At 46.4% G+C, this 17,698-nt stretch overlaps 1 protein-coding gene across 1 annotated transcript in view; it reads left to right on the plus strand.

Moving 5' to 3' along the window:
- The first annotated feature begins 17,540 nt into the window (after window positions 1–17,540).
- The window catches only part of HOXC13 (homeobox C13), a 7,607-nt gene continuing 7,449 nt past the window's right edge, over window positions 17,541–17,698 (plus strand). Inside the window, exon 1 of the mRNA XM_011992641.1 lies at window positions 17,541–17,652. Coding sequence (XP_011848031.1) covers window positions 17,541–17,652 — 112 coding nt within the window. The remainder of the gene's footprint in view (window positions 17,653–17,698) is intronic.

Below are 17,698 nucleotides of genomic sequence, written 5' to 3' on the forward strand. Positions count from 1 at the left end.
CCTGTTGGAGGGTGGGGAGGGAGAGCATTAGGACAAATACCTAATGTATGCGGGGCTTGAAACCTAGATGATGGGATGATAGGTGCAGCAAACCGCAAACCACCATGGCACGTGTATACCTATGTAACAAACCTGCATGTTCTGCACATGTATCCTGAGACTTAAAGCAAAATAAAATAAAATAATAAAAAAAGAAAAGAAAGAATGCTATTATTTGACGGTCTATCTGTTTTTCAATATACACATACATGTGGAATATTAAGGTATACTGATATATACTATAGACTTTCAGAATGTGGCCACTCCAGGAGACCTAAGCAAATTCTCTTGCTGGGTATTGGGGATGAGGGTGAGAGAGACCCAGAGAGAAAAGGACCCAAGCATCTTTTATAGTGGAAGTGGGCACACCCACAACAGACAAAAAGTGGATCCGCTTAAAATGTTAAAAAAAAAATGGTTTTGACTCCCCAATGTCAAACGGCCAATGTACTTAATTTTTTTCACTGACTTAACTAAATCATCTCATTGTTGTGACATTGTGTAACTACTGTCATAATCAAAGCACTGATTCCAAGATTTGTGTGAAACAGGTGACTACAGACCTGTTCGTTCTCAGGTTTTGAAAGACAAACTTTTCTGTCATTAACTCCTTAGTCCTTACAATGTCAAAAATTGTATTTGGAGTTTTGTCATTAGAAAACAGAACTGGAACATTGTTTGGACGTTTTGTAGACAATTGTGGTCATCCTCTGATTTTCTGGGCACTTGGATAATATGTGTGAAAGAGAGAGACAGAGAGAGAGATCTTATATATATGTATATATATGTGTGTGTGTGTGTGTGTGTGTATCCTAAGACTATAGCTAGAAGACACTTTAGATTTTATAGACAACTCTCGCACTTAATAAGGAATAATCAGTCAGACAGATAACTTACTGAAGAATATTTTGCTATTAGGAGACAGACGTGGACTAATAATCCATTATCTTTTGACTCCAGCAGAGTTCAGTGCACTTTCCTCTACAGTACACAGGCTAGTAGGGGCTAGAGACTGGGACTAATATTCCCAGTCAATACTTTCAGAAAATGAGGCATTATGTTGTTTGAAGGAGTTGGTAAGCTGGCATTCTTTCTTATAGACAAAAGAATAGATAAGACGATTTAAATGCCATTTCAAATCTACTTTCCTCTTAAGTCTTTCCTACAGCATACCTATGAAATGGAAAGCAGTTATTAAATAGAATTTGTGTCTTTTCCATATGTAAAATGATATGTCTTTGTATATGTGTACTTCTAATATTCATATGAATGTTATTCAACATCTGCATGTGTGTATGTGCATATGGTATAGATGGCTTTGTATTGTTTTCCTCCATGGGTGTATATTACTCAGACCCTCTCATGAGTCTGCCTACTAATTTAATGTATTATTTTACTGTTACTTCATTTCCATACTTTTCTGAAGTGCTTCAGATGCAGCCCAATCAGAACTTATAAACACATGTGCAAGCAGCCTTACACACAAACACACACGTGCACACAAGGAGACATATATAGACATATGCTACCACACATTCCCTAGATCTTCCCTGCATACCCCTGCTATAGCTGGACAGACATTATTGTCACTTCAGGCTGGAACAAGTGAAGCAGGCTGCTTTTTCTGTTTACGCTGTACAGCTGACGACAGATAACTGCATCAGCCTCATCTGCTTAGACTTTTTCTGTTTACGCTGTACAGCTGACGACAGATAACTGCATCAGCCTCATCTGCTTAGACTTTTTCTGTTTACGCTGTACAGCTGACGACAGATAACTGCATCAGCCTCATCTGCTTAGACTTTACCTCTTTTCTAAAGGGTGGCCAGAACAAAAGCTTCTTCCTATCAGCATTTTTGCCAGAAACACCTTTTCCCAGAAATCCCTGTTTGGTTCATCCTATCCTGCCAGATTTACAGTTCCTCGGCTTCCCAGCCTCTTCTCCCTGACTCCCTAATATAGGATTTCTGCTCAGCCAGATGAGTGCCTTCTCCCCAGCAACATATACCTTGTCCTCTCCAGGCTCTAAACTGCACAAGCCATTGCCCAACCTGGGACACAAGTCTTTTCCTACTTCTCCCTTGGGCCCCATTTCTGCTCTCCTCCCCAAGTGTTTCTCCCCTCTGAGGGGATAACTGCCTTGTCTGATTCATCTCGCTTCTGCTGCACCTCCTGCTCCTCCTCCCGCCTGCATTGATGTCCCTCATTTCTCTTGTTACTCAATCTTCTCACTTTTCTTTCTGCCTGGGTCCTGAGTATATGTTCCATCTCCCTGCACAGATGGGGTGTGGCTCCCCACATGCAGGAATTGGCTTTGTCTCTTGTTTCCTGGTGCTCCCCTCCCCCAGCCCAGGCAATGCCTTGTTCCTGACAGAGTGTTGACTGACAGACTGGCTGGAGTTGAAGCTCAGCCTTAATACTTCTCCAATCTCTTTTCTTAATTAATTTGATGTGTTTGGCATCACCTCTGCTGCTGGAGGGGTATTTTCTAGGAAGCAGAGGAGTGTCGGAGGCCTTGCTCCTTTTCCTTCCTTTCTCAGATAGATTAGTATTTCAACCTGACAGCTCCCAGCCGGTCCTCTGGCTATGGAGCATTGAGTATTTATTTTCCTGATGTTTTTATTCCAAAGTCTTTGCCAGGGTCATGTTGTTGAAATCTGCCAAGTGACAGCAGCCCCTGACCCTGCTACTGAATCCGAATACATATTACAGGTACAGCTGTTGTCAGAAAATTACAGAAGCCAAAGGCAAAAACAGAGGCCTTGAGAGGTCATCTTGGATATGCCCCTGTCTCCAGTCTAGTTTCTGCTCAGGTAAATTAGAAGAGATCTAGTTTCAAAGTGCTACACAAGGGAAACGGATGTGCCACTCTTTAATCCAACTCCATTATCTAGCAGTTCCCACCGTCAGAATGTGTTTCACTGTATGGACCCACAACCTCTCCTTTGAATGCCAGGCGCTTTCCACTTCTGTTGTTGCCAGAAAGTGGATGATGATTAATATAATCCACTATATACTTGAAAAAGAAAATTAGATTAGAAATAATCCAGAGAAAGTGGTCATCCATGACCAAGTGGTCATTCATGATGGATAATTCAATCTTCAACACAATCTACATTCTTTCCAAAGACCAGAGTAATTTCCAGACTGACTTAGCTGTTAACCATGAACATCCAAAATCCTCCCTGGCTCACAGTGGTAAGTAGGTTTCCAAGTTTGGATTAGTCTTACCCCGAGATTTAAGTGTTTTTTTGTCTGCCCACATCCCACTCTATGGCTCTTCCCCCAGCCCAGGCTGAGAGAGTGCTGGTGCCACTCAATGGTGTCCACACATAATAAGGGTCTATGTAATGCCAAGCAACTGGTTGTAAGTGAGAGAAAAATGTTATCTGGCTAATCCATCCACTTGTTAACATATATTTGGATATTTGGAAATAATCCAATGAAGGACTGAAGTTTTCCTTTGTCAGCATGTAGACAGTCCTAAAATATCGTAGTCAAGCACTGTCCCTAGACAAAGTTAACTGCATCATTAACACTTCTTTTTTTCACTTGGCATGCTATATCTGACAGGCTTTCTCCCCACCTGGTGACCCAGCGCTGGCCTGCGTGGCTTGGCACTTATTATAAAGAGAGATGCCAATGTCTCAAAAGTGCCAGAGAGTCTGCCAGGCAGCCTAACTATAAGGCAGCTGCTGTGATTTCCATAAGAGAATAAGCAGAATGCAAAACAAAACTGCAAGAATGAGGCTGCCCAGTTCTTGGTGTTGGCAGGGGTCATAAAAGCAGGAACTCATTTCCTCATCTCCTGCGACTGAGTCTAGCCTACATATCCAGGGTCTAGGAGGGACAAATTTTGCATTGGGTGAACCAATGCAAAAGAATGTATTCTCATCACCTCTGGAAAAAATGCTTTTGTGTCAGCCATTTTTCCAAGGGACCAACTGGAGCTATTACCATACAGTCTAGTGAAACAAATCATGGTTCTTTACTTAGATCTGGAAATATATCAAACTGAATAATTCAGGAAATCTATGGTTTTGGTAGTGAGTTGCCAAAACTCTGCTTTATTTGGTGCTATGCAGTTTCCACTATAGTAGCCCTGATCTAGTTGGTTTATCTCTACAACTCAAACAACTAGAAAACTGTTTGAGCCAATCCTTCACTCTCTTCATCCCTTGAAACCCTAGTGAGTCTGAAACAACAGATAAGCGTGGCGGGGGAAGAAGAGAAACACAAGGTTAAAAAATAAAAAAGCAAAAATTACCCCTGTTTCCTTCTACATACATCTAGGCTAAAGCAACCCTGAGCGAGGGAAGGAAGAAAATATTACATTAAACTGAGCTCAGAATCTTGAAGCTCCATTGCACTGGACATTCCCCCTAAGATTTGAAATTGTGTATATGACTTGAAGTTGTTATAGGATTGTCTATTACCAAAGAGCAGGCAGAACAGTCTTAGGGCCCCCTGGAGTTTTAGTCCAAGAGCCAAGAAGTGTTAGCTAACATCCATTGACATTGATAAAGGGTGATAGAACACAAAAATGAAATTGCTTTTTGCCTTTTAAAGAGGATGTGTTAGTAAAGGATGGACTGGGATATGATAGTAAATAAACCACAAAACATATAGTCACTTAAACACAATAGAAACTTATTCCTCCCTCAGGTAAAGTCCTAGGCAGATGATTCTTGCCCGTGGGTGGCTGCCCTCTCCGTGTGCTTCAGGGATCCAGGTTCTTCCTATCGAGTGTCTAATCTATTCCCTAGGGCGCCATGGTGGGCACCCTCACAGAGGAAGAGGACAGAGAGCACGGAGGAGGATGGGAACACACCCACTTGTTAACAGCTTTGGTCAGGAAATGGCACATGCATTCCATTAATTAGAACTAAGTCACACAGCCATATGAAACTGCAAAAAAAGCTGCGGGTGTAGTCCAGCTGTGGTCCCAGGATTTGGAGGGAGCAGTTGCTATATCTTTATAATGGTTGAAATTTTACTGGCTTCTGTGCCCAGTGGCAAATTTGGACACAGAAGATCCTCATGGGGTACCAGAGGTTCAACCATCATAGGCAGCAACCTTATGAGAGTACTTCTTTCTCCAAAAGGAAGGTCATCATTCCCCAAAGGGACTTTTCTCCGAATGGTGCAGGTTGATGGATGGCGGGGATAAAAGGGACTGGGAGAGAAAAGGACTTCTGTGAAAAACCAGAGCAAAGGTAGCCATACTCTCTTGCCTCTTAGAGATAAGGAAGGCTCCTGTAGCTTTACGACTGAGACCTACTCGCAGATTTGTTCCTTCCCCTGGTGGAACTTCTCATCTCTTGTGTAATGAATATGCACCTGAAACTCCTAGGTCTCAGAGAGCCTGGAAGTAAACACGACCCTAAAAAATCCTTGCTACCGAAAACAATCCAGTAAAATGTGCCACTGGACACAGAAGCCAGTAAAATCCATGAAGGCAGAAGAATTGCCTGGCCCTTCAACCCCAAATAAAATAAACATATTTTACATCTTATTAATTCCAAAACTGGATTCAATTTTTTAAAGTGCCGCATTCTGATGAGATCAGAAGACACATCTGGCAGGGATGAGGTCATTACAAGAAGAGTTTGACTATTTATAATAATAATAATAATAAAACACCCGCCACCCTTGGATTCTCACTGGGGTGGGGAGCGAAGAGCTTTGCAGGACCCATCAAGGAAAGCAAAGATTCCGGCAACACAATTCCCCCTGTTAACTATATTCCCGGCCTCTATGTCGCTATTTAAAATAAAAGGGCATCTCCATTCTCCCCCAGAGGCACCGTTCTACAGTCACACTCACTACTTTATCCATGTCTGTGTGCAGTGAGCATTTTTCTGTTCTTCTAGTTTCACTGGAGTTTTATTTTATGCACCCTTCCCCTGCCCCATTTCTTGAGACCAGCTGGACCACATGCTGGAAAAACAAAACAGAAGAGAGGGGAAGGTCCCTCAGATTCCAAAGCAGAATACAACCAAGGCTTCCTAAGTAAATGAAAAGGACTTGGAGAAGACATAACCCTTCAGTGTAGACACTTAAGTTGAAATTTCTGCCCTGTCGTTCCAATGCCATGATGGAGAAGGATCCCCATAATCGCCTTTGGCGTGTGCAGCTCTGAGCGTTACAACGATGCAAAGTGCGGTCTTTGGAGGCTGCGGGAGTCAGTAATCCCTCAATTCACTCTCGCCGTTCCTTCTCTCCAGTCTGCGCGAAAGCCAGGTCCGAGGGCTTCGAAGATGGGGGACCCGAGATGCGCACCAGTGGCGGGAAACGAGCTGGCTTAGTTGGCTGGGCTGCGTCCCCTCGCCACCGGCCGCCCGCCCGCCCGCCGCTTCGGCCTCCGGAGAAGCCTGGAGAAGGGGCCTGCTCCTCTTGAAAAATGGCTTTTGGGGGTGGTAGGTTCTTGGGAGGGTGACTGGCGGAAAGTGACTTGCCGCGGCTTCGAGTAGACTTTGGTGCGGGACCCAACTCCTGGGGAAGGCGGGGAGCGCTGGGCGGATGCCTGGCCCCAGTGAGGCGCCAACACCTACAAGTTCCGCTCTGAGTGTTTGAAAATGCAAGTTTCTCTCGGATTGATTTTTTTTTTTTCCTTTAAATGTATCTCCTTCAAAAAAACAAAGACGTGGACAGACAGGCGCCACCCGGTCTGCGAGCTGAGGTTCGTGACTGCTGAAGATTTCGTTGGGTTCAAGTTGAGAAAATAAGGGTCGCCCCGTCCCAGGCTGGGAGCGTGGGGACTTCCGTCTATGGACTGTGCAAACCCTCTGGGGCTGCCTCCCGGACTGGCATGCTCTCCCCGCCGCCTGAAGCCTAGGAAAGGTTCCCTGGAGGCACTGGACTCCAGATCCCTGCAGGGCACTGGACTCCAGATCCCTGCAGGGCGGGATGGAGAAAAAGCCCTGAATACCACGGCCCACACCCCTCCAAGTCGGGAGCCCCCAAGCGCCAGTCCAGCGTACGCAGCTGTGGGATGGGAAGGAGAAGATAAGTCCTCCGCCAAGAACTCACCCACGCCGCTCCTGCCATTCCTCCGCCTGATTTCTGCTGGAGGAGGTCGTCAGTTTGCAGGGGCAGAATATGAAGACTCCGGGGAAATAGACAAGATAATATTCCTAAGCTCTTTGAACGGCCCAGGTAGAGAAGAAAATTAAACAATGTAACTCATCTCTCTGCAAGTAAAGATCTAGAGCGAGATTAAGACCCCCATTCCCGGCTTTTCCTCTGAAGCTCCCCCAGAATAAGCCTGCACGTTAGAGCTGGCTAGGTCAGGGAGTGCAAGGAGAGGTGCCTTTTCGACCTGGAGAAAGAGTACTCTCCCCCACAGCTTTTGATAGTTGATGCTGAAGTTACCAATTAAAGATTGAAGAAATGGAGGAGAGGGAGGTGCGGGGGGTGGGGATGGTCGTAGGTATTTTTAACCAAGGTAGATTTTGAAGTTATTACAAATATGTTCCCTGTTCAAATAGCATGGTCCCCATTCTCCAGGCTCCACTGTGTGAGGCGGGTTCACAGCCTCAAGGTTCTCCCTGAGGTTTGGAATAGGGAAAAACGCTAATCTTGCATTCTAAAATTTAAAAAATAAATAAATAAAAATAAAAATCCTGAAAGCTTAATTATCGAACAACTCAGATAAGTCCTCCTCCCATCACTCACCTTTCGATTATTTGAATAATTCAGGAAAACACGAATTCTGATTGTTTGTGGAGACTCATCACCCCTGGACAGTAAAAAGAGAGAGAAACAAGGAAAATCTAATAGACAACAGCGCTCTAAGATGGTGAAATGGGTCTTCTGTGCATTTTTCCTGGTATAGAAAGACAGAGCGCCTTCCTGGGCATTATTTCCTGGAGGATATTGTATCTGTTGTGATAAAATGTATAGAGTTAGATCAAGTCACCAAAATGTATATACGTGTGTGTATGTGTATATATATATGTGTGTGTGTGTATATATGAGAGAGAGAGAGAGAGAAGAGACAAGGGTTTCTACTTGTGTCTATGAAAAATTTTATTTCTTAGCAGAAAGAATATTTGGGCTCCATTTTTTTTGTTGTTTGTTTGTTTTTGTTTTTTTCCAAGATGATCATAGCTATGTAGGACCAGACTTCTCCACATAGTTTTTAAACTGAATATGCACTTGCAAAGCATAGTTGGGGCATCGCCCACGTAGCCTTCAGGTGAAAACTCGGCTTGAAACTGCAAATTCAGATTTGTCTTCCAGGCCTACTGGGCAGAGCATCTGAGATCCCCTGTTGGCTTCACAGCCCATGGAGTGAGCCCGGAGAAGCCAGGAGACTACAGTGCATGTTTCTGGACCTTGCAAATAACTCACTTCCCTAAAGGCTGAACTCAGAGAGCTAGACACCTTGAAGGATCAAGTCATCAAGGATCAAGGAGCAGTCATGTTCGAGGGGGAGAGGGTTGGTTGGGCTTTCTTCTTCCCAGGATTAACCACATTTGGGAAACTTTTTTCAAGCGTGATGGTGAGGCTAAACTTTGAAAGGTAGTGAATCTGCTTTTCTTACTGGTAATATTTGGAAGGAAAAATTCACCACTGTTTATGATCTTGCCCCTACTACTTAAAGTACAAAGCAGTTTAAAGATAAGACTTAAAATAGAAAATTTGTAGACCCCAGTGCACCAAGTTTAGAAGCAGATTTGAAACATGACCAACTGTAAATGCATATTGTCATTGTAGGCTTCTGTATAAGACATAACCATGCCATTTCACATGTATTATATTCAGCAAATGACAACAAATACACAGCAACATCAAAAGTAATAGTAAGATTCCTGATAGCTGAATAATTTGCTTTCTTCCTTGCCATTATTCCAGCTAAGATTAACCAGCTTTTCAGAAGTCTATTATCATGGTTTATCCCTCTTTGGTTCCGAGCCCTTGCCCACCACCTCCTGCTTCCCCACATTTCTTTTTGAGCCCGAGATTCACTCAACCTTCTTTGGCAAATCTTTATAGGTGTATGATTATCTTTTAACCACTTCCCTACCCCAAAACTGGGCATAAACAACAGAAAATAGTCTCTTTCTTCGTTTGTTTCCCCATTTGGGAGGACCCCTTTCCACAGGGACCTGTGAGGGGAGAAGAGAGGAAAGGCTGATTCTTGGTCTTGGCAGGGGATGTTGCTAAGAGAAATTGGCAGTCAGGATGTGTCTCTCTGGAGGCACAAGGACCTAGCTCCCGACCTTCCGCGTCTGTTCACACAAGCACGCTCATGAATGCCCAGGCCCTAGGGTGGGTCCGCTGTCTACCCACACACTCAGAGCTCTCCAGGAGCTTACTTCTCTCCTACCCCACTAATAAATGTACCCACCTGTGTGCTCGGCAATAGGTGCACATAACGTGCACACAGGGCATCAATCAGGATTGCGTATGTGACTATGCCTGCCCCACTGGACCTGCTCTAGCGCCGGGCAGTGGAGCGGGCGCTTCCTAGTGTGGGCAGTTATCCTGCAGCTCCGTCGGCCATTTATTGTCTTGTGGGGAAGCAGCTTTCGCCAAGAAGCTTGGTCTGGGTTAGTGAAATAAAATACTAAACAATTATTATATGCAAAATTTTTAAACCAGCATATTAAAATAAACTAAGGAACTCTCTGCGTTGGGAGAAAGCCACAGGAAAAGGAAAAGAAGGAGTTAGATGCTGGCGCCAAGTTCCTGGCGGAGCCAGGCGGCGATGACTCCTCAGGCTAAGCGGAATCACCATCCAGGCTCTGGAAGCGACCCGAATCCCAAAATCCATGGAAGAAAATCGCGCTGAAAGAACAGAGCCAACGCCAGCGTCCTGCCAAGTTTGGCGAGATGGCAGGTTGGTTTCAGGAGCACAATACCGCTAAATGATGCCTAAGGGAAAAATTTTCCCAGAGAATTGTCTGGGAGCAACAGCAGAGACATGGTGTTTTAATTCTCTTAGACATGGTGTTTTTATTATCTATTAAAAATATAACTTTAAAAAGCATCTCTGCACTTACATATACTTAAATACTATTGCCGTTTAATGGCTGACTGCATTAGAAAACAACGTGAATGGAAATACATTAACAAAGCCTCTATACTAATACACGTGTTTACCCACCGAACTATAAGTCGGTCAAGCCTCCCACCATCTCAGCGTAGGCATATAAACAATTAAAGCCTTTAAACTTTTTAATTAAACTTAACTATGTTGTCATATTGAAAGAAAACATTATTTTTAAAAATTTTTCAGATTATTATATGGATAATAAGGTAATCCTAATTATATGGGTATGGGTATCTGAGGACACATTTCTTATGTTAATATTTATCTGAAGTTCCCTTAACACCAAACAAAATATATATTACATACTTTCTTGTCTAGAAATAAGTCTATAATAGATGAAAGGAATAAATCTGTATTTCTCCTTTGGAGGGAAATTCATTAATAAGCCAAGCACTGAAAAGAGAGCTACAAGTGCTTTAAATCACAAATACAGGCTATAGCAGACTATTCTCCCAAGGCCTCAGAGTAGGAGAAGAGTTGCACAAGGTCCTCTCTTTTGGGGCTTTAAGAAATGCATCTCTGCAAACTTGGGGATGTTCTTCTTTCCCATCTATTTGCTTGTAGTGGCTAAGCCTAAGGAGAGATGACTGCCTTTGAATAGAGCAGTTGGGTCTTTCCCAAGCTCACAGTCTCACCATGTTTTCTTCCTTTTCATGTCCACCTCATTAGCCTGCCCCAACCAGCACCCCTGTTACAACACCCGCAAATGTCTGTCTCCATACTACACAAGCACAATGCATACTTGTTGCAACACATGTTCCCCAGCATGTGCACTGTCCAAAAACCAGGACTTAACAATCATGTTCCCCAGAAATGCTAAAGACTATCAAATTCAAGGTGTCTGGGATGGTCTCTTTGCCTTGAAAGATATTTCTTCTGATCTGAGTTAATTTTTTTCTGACTATGCAGGTGAATGCATAAATCCAATGTTTGGGAAAAGGAAAAATGGATGTCCCCATTCTCCTTTCTAGTTCCTTAGATTTCATCAGCTTTGCTGCATGTACAAGGCAACACCACAGCTAAGATTTAAAATGTGCCTCTAAATACTCCCTGAAGAGGGGGAAATTTGGATGAGAGGGAGGAGGGTAGTGAGGGAGGTAAAGTTTAACAGTCCCCAACCCCAAGGATATCAGAGTGATAGTTTCCCTCCAGTCACTAAAACTGTACCAAATTCTATATGTTTAGGATGACTTAATTAATTACTACCAGTGAGAATCATGTCCCAGATACCCAAATATACAAGCTCCCTTCTACCTTTTTGTTCCATAGATCCCAGTCAAGGTTAGTCATTTTAGCAAGAAGTTGTTTCTTTCCCCCTTCAGTAGAGCCTTGGGTCTCTCTTCCCTCTCTTTTGGAAGTGGAGGGGTTAAATTTTCTTTCTTTTGATGAGGCATCTTCTGAAAGTCCTTTAATTTCTTGTGTTCTGCTCAGTGATTTTCATATTAGAATGTACTTTTGCTGCAACTGCTGAGGTGTCTGGTCATGGAGAGAACTAGGCTGTGATCCACTTAGGATATAATTTTTCCTCTTCCCTGTGATGAAATATATATATATTCCTTCCATCATCTCCCTTTTAGGATCCCACCAAATTCCAGTTCCCACACCACGGTGGGACTAAGGAGGCCCCTCACCTCATTAGAGGTGAAATGCTCGGCCCTTCAGCTATGTCTTTTGTATTTGGTCATTCTTTGGGACAGGTTAACCAGTGCACTTTGACCCAGAAGAATGCTGTATTGAGGCCCATCCCCTCCCTGCCCTAAAAAAATGTTATTTTCCATATCTGCTTTTAAAGTAACTGGAAATCTTTTAAAAGAAGGAAAAAAAGATTGGCTGGTCTGCCTCCCTTCTAGGAGCCTCAAATCTAAACTTTAAAAGATGAAGGAAATGATCGAAAGTGATAAATACCTTTTCCAGGCATTCGGTTTGTTGGCTTTCTGACCAAAAGAGGCTTTTGTTAGGTCTCTACGAGCAAGCCAAATTCAGCCCCCAGCAAATACTCTTCCACCTCTTTCCCATCCCCCCTCAGCTCTCTTGTCTAACTTGAAAATGAACTTGGACTTCCCTCTCAGACAGGCCCTAAAACCGGGAGAGATTTTATTTGTCTGTTTCTGAAGGGCTTCCTAAAAGGGGAAGGGTGTTTAGGGGGAGGGGAAGGGCACAGGGGGCCTTTTCCCCCAGTAGAGGACAGGGTGGCGGTAGGAGCTGTGGTGAAGCCAGAAGGCGGGAAGAGATACTTTGTTAATTTCTTAACTCTGTGTTTAGTCCCTGAACTTCTTTTGTCAATGAAAGGTAAGAGTAGGGAGGGGGCCAAGTGACAGTCTGAGATACTGCCCAAAAAGAAAAGGGGGTGGGTGGGGTGAGAGCTAGAAAAGGGCTAAGGAAGGAGGAGATGAGGAGGGTTGGAGAAGGGGCTCTGTGATGAGCTTGACAGGGGTAGGAGGGCGGGGAAGCTGTGAAAGAAAGAGGACTGGGGTTAGGGACTCCAGAGGCCACTGGAGGAGGCTTCCTGACAGTTCTCCACGGAAGGGGCCACTTGATTTCCCCCGACCAAACCCAGTGCACCACGAAGCAGAGTCTGCATCTGGGGGCATGCTAGAGGAGAATCCAGGAGAAGATTTGTGATGGCCTAAACTTGGGCCCCTGTATGGATCCCTGCAGAGCCAGAGAGGAAAAGGTCTTCGAGGTGACCCCAAACCTCAGCCTGCACTGCAAGTCCTAACTAGGCAGCAGAGAGGAATGGATTTCCCTGATATCTACCACAGGGAAATAAGTGGGGCCTGGAGGAAGGCAAGTTTTGATTTAAGAGCTGAAAACTCTGAAACAAGGAACAAAGTGATGCCTCAGCTACCCTGGTCCCATCTTCCCTCAAGCTGGGGGCCTAGGGAGGGAGAACACTAAAGATGGAAGATGTCAGGATAGCAGCCGCTGTCCAGGAGGTGAGTTCCCAAGCTAGTAGAAGAGGCCTAGTGGCCCTTCTCAGAGGCTGGGCTGTGGGAGTGGAGAGATCAAAGTAGAGCAGGTTCCAGAGGGATGTAGGGACCTCCAGGAGCCCAGAGAAGTGGAAGGAACGGAAAAAGGAGGGGAGGGGATTGGACAGGTCCAGGGAACTCCAGGATCAGCCAGTTTTCTTTCCTTCTCTACCAGCATCACCCTCTGCAGCCCCTCTGGAATTTTTTCCAAGCATGTGGGAGGGTCTTCCACACAGACACACCCTCAAGGGTATACCCTCTCATATGCCCTTTCTGAACCCCCAATCCCTGCCTATAAGTGGCCTCTCTCAAACATCCCTTTCTTGGCTAGCCCAGGCCCTGTCCTCCTCTGTCCTTCACAAATCTCCTCCTCCATCAGCAACCTGAACCTTGGACAGGAAAGGGCCCCCAAATCCTTTGCCTGCCCTATAAGGCCCCAAGTCTGGGCCAGAATCCAGACCCCATGGTGGTCAGGCTCTTTGTTCTCCTACAGCCTCAACCCACCCTCTCCTTTTTTAAAACTGGAATTTCTCCCATAAAAAGCCGGTGGGGGGAGCAGGAGCTTCAGAGCTTTAAGTTCCCCCCCACCCCATCATATGGAGGAAACAGAGAAAAGGGCTGCAGGGAGAGAAATAATCTGATACCTAATTTTCAGAGGAGAAAATCTGGGCATTGAATCAGGGACACAGCAACGCCATTTCTTTCATCCTTCTCCCTAGTCTAGCACTGAAGCTACACCCAGCCCTCAAATGTGTGCATCAGGCTTGCACCCTCCGCTTGCAAATGTTGCTAAGTTACACCTCTGACTTCCTCTTAGATACGGTGGGGCGTGAATTCCACCCCTCAACTTCAGAAAGACACAGACATCTGCTTCTTCATTTTTCTATATTTTCCTGGGGGATGTCTTTGTAAGTAGAGTAGGAAAACCATGTCAATTAAAAGTGTATACAGACAGACAAGCAGAGACTTTTATTTGCATACAGAGGATTTAAGCAGAGAGCTGGTTATCTTTAGGAACACATTTGGGCTGTGTCCACAAGGCCATGTGCTGAATCAGTGCAGGCAGCCTGCACCCATCCCTAAACCCACAAGCACGCACGCACGCGCGCGCGCGCACACACACACACGCTTCCCGCGAAAAGGCACATTAAATATCTCCTTTATGTGTTGCAGCATTTAAAAGAAAACATTTCAGAGTCGAACTTAGCCGAGAGCTCGGTGCATGGGCGGTAGCTGAGGGCAGAGTGGCTCCTGCCGCTCCGCGATGTAGAAGTCTCTTTGAAAAAGCAGCCGGGAGCAGAGTCGGGGCTTCCCGACGAGGCTGAGGAGCTGTTTTCCATTTTCCTTCCTTATAATTAAATGCTCCGTCTTTTTCCGCATACCAGCAGCTGGATTTTCTCTAAACTTCATCCACAGTCAAACCTCACCGCCTAATCCCGGAAGGCCAGCGGGGCGAGCCCGGGTGAGCACTGCAGCCGAGGGTTTCAGCGCCAGGCCCTAGAAAGGCTTTCTAGGGCGAGATCGCCTTGGAGATGTAATTACTACGTTTCTAGTGGTGCATATTCTCCTGGAGTGTTTAATTTGATTTTATTTGTGTCTCAGCGAGATCCACATTTTTTTTCGGGGGAGGGGAGAGAAACCACCCCAGGCTTAAAGTTAATTAACCAACAAGGCTTTACTTTCCACCGCCCTCCTGCAAGCTCTTTCTTCGGCGCCTCCCTCCCCGATCCCGGCGCCCCAGACTTGGAGACTGCGTTTGCAGGCGCGAAAGGTCTTGGGGAACCAAGCGAAAGAAGAGGGAATTGTTCAGAGCACGCGGACTTCCCCAGTCGCCTTTACTGCCCTTAGCCCAAACTTTCCCCTCCAGCCTTCCTACTGCTCCAAGTCGCTTTGGAGGCCTACAACTTCGGCTGGTCTTCTTGAGGAAGAGGACTATGGTTCCCTTTCTTTCTTCTCGCCACTACATTTTGGCCGCATAGTGCTCCTAATAAATGGAATTGTAAAGTTGCTAGGTTAATTAAATCTATATCTCATTGCAATAGGAATAGTTAATGCCCTTATATAAACCTGGAAAAGACCATACTATTAATTTTATTTATTGCTTGGCCACCCTGCACCCAGATCCTTCACGCCGTTCTGGTTCCTACTCCCGCCATTCTGGTTCCTCCTCCCAAAGGCTGGAGATGTGTCTTTGAGTACTGGCCCACGGAAAACGGGTCCGGCTTTGGGCCTGACCAGGGAGGGAGCCCCAAGAATGGGATGGGCATTTCAGGCCCTTTGTTTCTCCTGGCAGTCCCGCGGAACCCTGTCCACAGCGCCCCAGTTCTTCCACCTGGGCGCAGCACTTCGCAGAAGGGGAGGCCAGGATCTGGGTTCCATCTTTACTACCCGCGGCTGGAAAAAGACAGGCCTCCCTACCCACCCACCCCCACCAGCCAGGCCTTAGGCAAGGGGGCCAAGGTCACACGACCCAGTCTAGACTTGGCCAGGCCCTGTTTGCTTTCCTCGTTTTACCTTGACCTTGGACTCCAGCAGCAGGATAAGCAGTTTCCTAGCAGAGCCGGCTCCCGTCAAGACCCTATCTTCCACTGGGCTCATCTCTCCTCGCCCCTCCGTCATTGCCCTCAATACACACTTCAGCTGGTCTCCTTATGTCTCAACCTTCTTTCTGTTGTATTTTTCCTTCTACTGCCAGCCCAGCCCGCAGCCTGCTTTCCGAACTCTGAGCTGACTCTTCTGGCTCAAGATCACGCGGATAAGAATTACTATCCTAATTCACCGATGTCCGGGTGCTCTCAACCGTCAAACACCACCTTCTCCCCACAAAGAGGAGGGAGGTGGCCCGAAGGGGTCTCTGCAGACCTGTCCATTTGCTTTCCATTTGAGGGGTGCAGTAGGTCTGGCTGAGCCAGGCGCTACTGTGTGGCCATGGCCTGTGCGCTGGCTACACACGAGCACTCAGCATTTAAAACCTGTGGCAGAGGCAGGAAAGAAGGAAACGCTGCAGCCCCTTTCCCCTCTTATTTTTCTCTCTCCATTACTATTTCTCAGGGAGGTCCTCTGCTGAAAGGGAACTTAATTCCACGGAGACACTCCCTCAGAAAGGGGTGACTCTATTGAGGCTCCTGACAAGTTGGGAGATTGGGAGGAAAGAAGGGAGAGCTTTTGAAGAATCAGTAAGTTGGTGTTAATTTTTTCTTTGAAATAGGGGGCAGTTTTAGATCATGAAACTATTCCGCACTAAAAGAGGGTGACCTAAGAAAGCCGTGGGAGGTCCAGTGAGGGTATTCAAACTGGGGACCAGACTCCTGAGGGCAGAGGTGGGTTCTGCAGGGTCCCCAGAGTGGCGCCAGAGAGGTCCCTTGAAAGGGGTAGCACTGAATCTCCCCCATTTTCCACGTTCTCTTTTGTATAGCTATAGAAGAGAGCGCTCTCTCCTTCGCATCCAGGGCTTTTAGCTTTCCCAGGCTGAATATTGCGCCCCCACCACCCGCATTTCTTTAAAAAACCTCACTCTGAGATTTTTTTTCTGTTGCATATTGAAATATCAGTCTATTCTATGGTTTTTATTTCCCTCGTTTTATTCTTTCTCCATTTATTGCTGAGTCTATTCCATTGCTTCACAATCCCCTGCCCCAGGTGATGAATTCTGTATTTGGGGGTTGTCACACCCCTCTCCGCTTGAGAAAAATCCAGCGAGGTAAAGGAGAGTGTCCTTTTCAGACATCTGGGGTTCCGGGGAAAGTGGCTGAAAGTAGGAAATGGAAACACAATCCCGGCATCAAAGGCTCACTACGCGGCATCGGGTTCTTTCCAGCCGCGAGCGGAGGGGAGCTGCCAGGGCTGGAGCGCTCCTGCCTGTTTTCTATTATCTTCATTTATTATTCTTTACAATCTGGTTTCTTCCCCACCGTTAGCTTCAAGCCCCAATCCAGAGACTTGGGCAGTCACAGTGATCGGTTTGGGGATAGGGGTCTGTCTCCCCCGTGCACATTCTATGCCTAGGCGGAGGCGCCCAGTTACAGCCCTCTTTGCGTCGGCCAAATTCAGCCTCCCCCACCCCCTCCCTGGGGCCGGCCAGGGGGCGTCTCCCTGTCCCTTTAAATCTCCCAGCTCCCGCCTCCTTTGGCCCAACTGAGATCCAATCAGCAGAGATCTTTTTCTTTTCGCCCCGCCCCACCTAGAGGGGCGGGAACCCCAGGAGACCTGACCCGGGCATCACGTGCGCAGAGAGTGTCACATGGGCGCGGGAGGGGTGCTGAGAGGTGGAGGGCGGGAACCGGTGGATTTCTTAATGAAGTCTCTCCGCATGCGTAGAGGGAATGGAGGGAGGGAGGTGGAAGCACTAGGAGGAGGGGAGGGGTGGAGAGAAAAGAGGGGAGGGATGGGGGAGGGGAAACAGGAGCGAGGTGTCTCCCTTGCTCGCTGCCTCTGGCAAGTGGAGTTTTTAAAAAGCTCCAGCAGATCATGTCATGACGACTTCGCTGCTCCTGCATCCACGCTGGCCAGAGAGCCTTATGTACGTCTATGAGGACAGCGCGGTGGAGAGCGGCAGCGGCGGCGGCGGCGGAGGAGGAGGAAGAGGTTTTTCTTTTTTTTTGAGACAGAGTCTCACCCTATCACCCAGGAT

This window comes from Mandrillus leucophaeus, unplaced genomic scaffold (genome assembly GCF_000951045.1).
Source record: "Mandrillus leucophaeus isolate KB7577 unplaced genomic scaffold, Mleu.le_1.0 Scaffold414, whole genome shotgun sequence".
NCBI lineage: Eukaryota > Metazoa > Chordata > Mammalia > Primates > Cercopithecidae > Mandrillus > Mandrillus leucophaeus.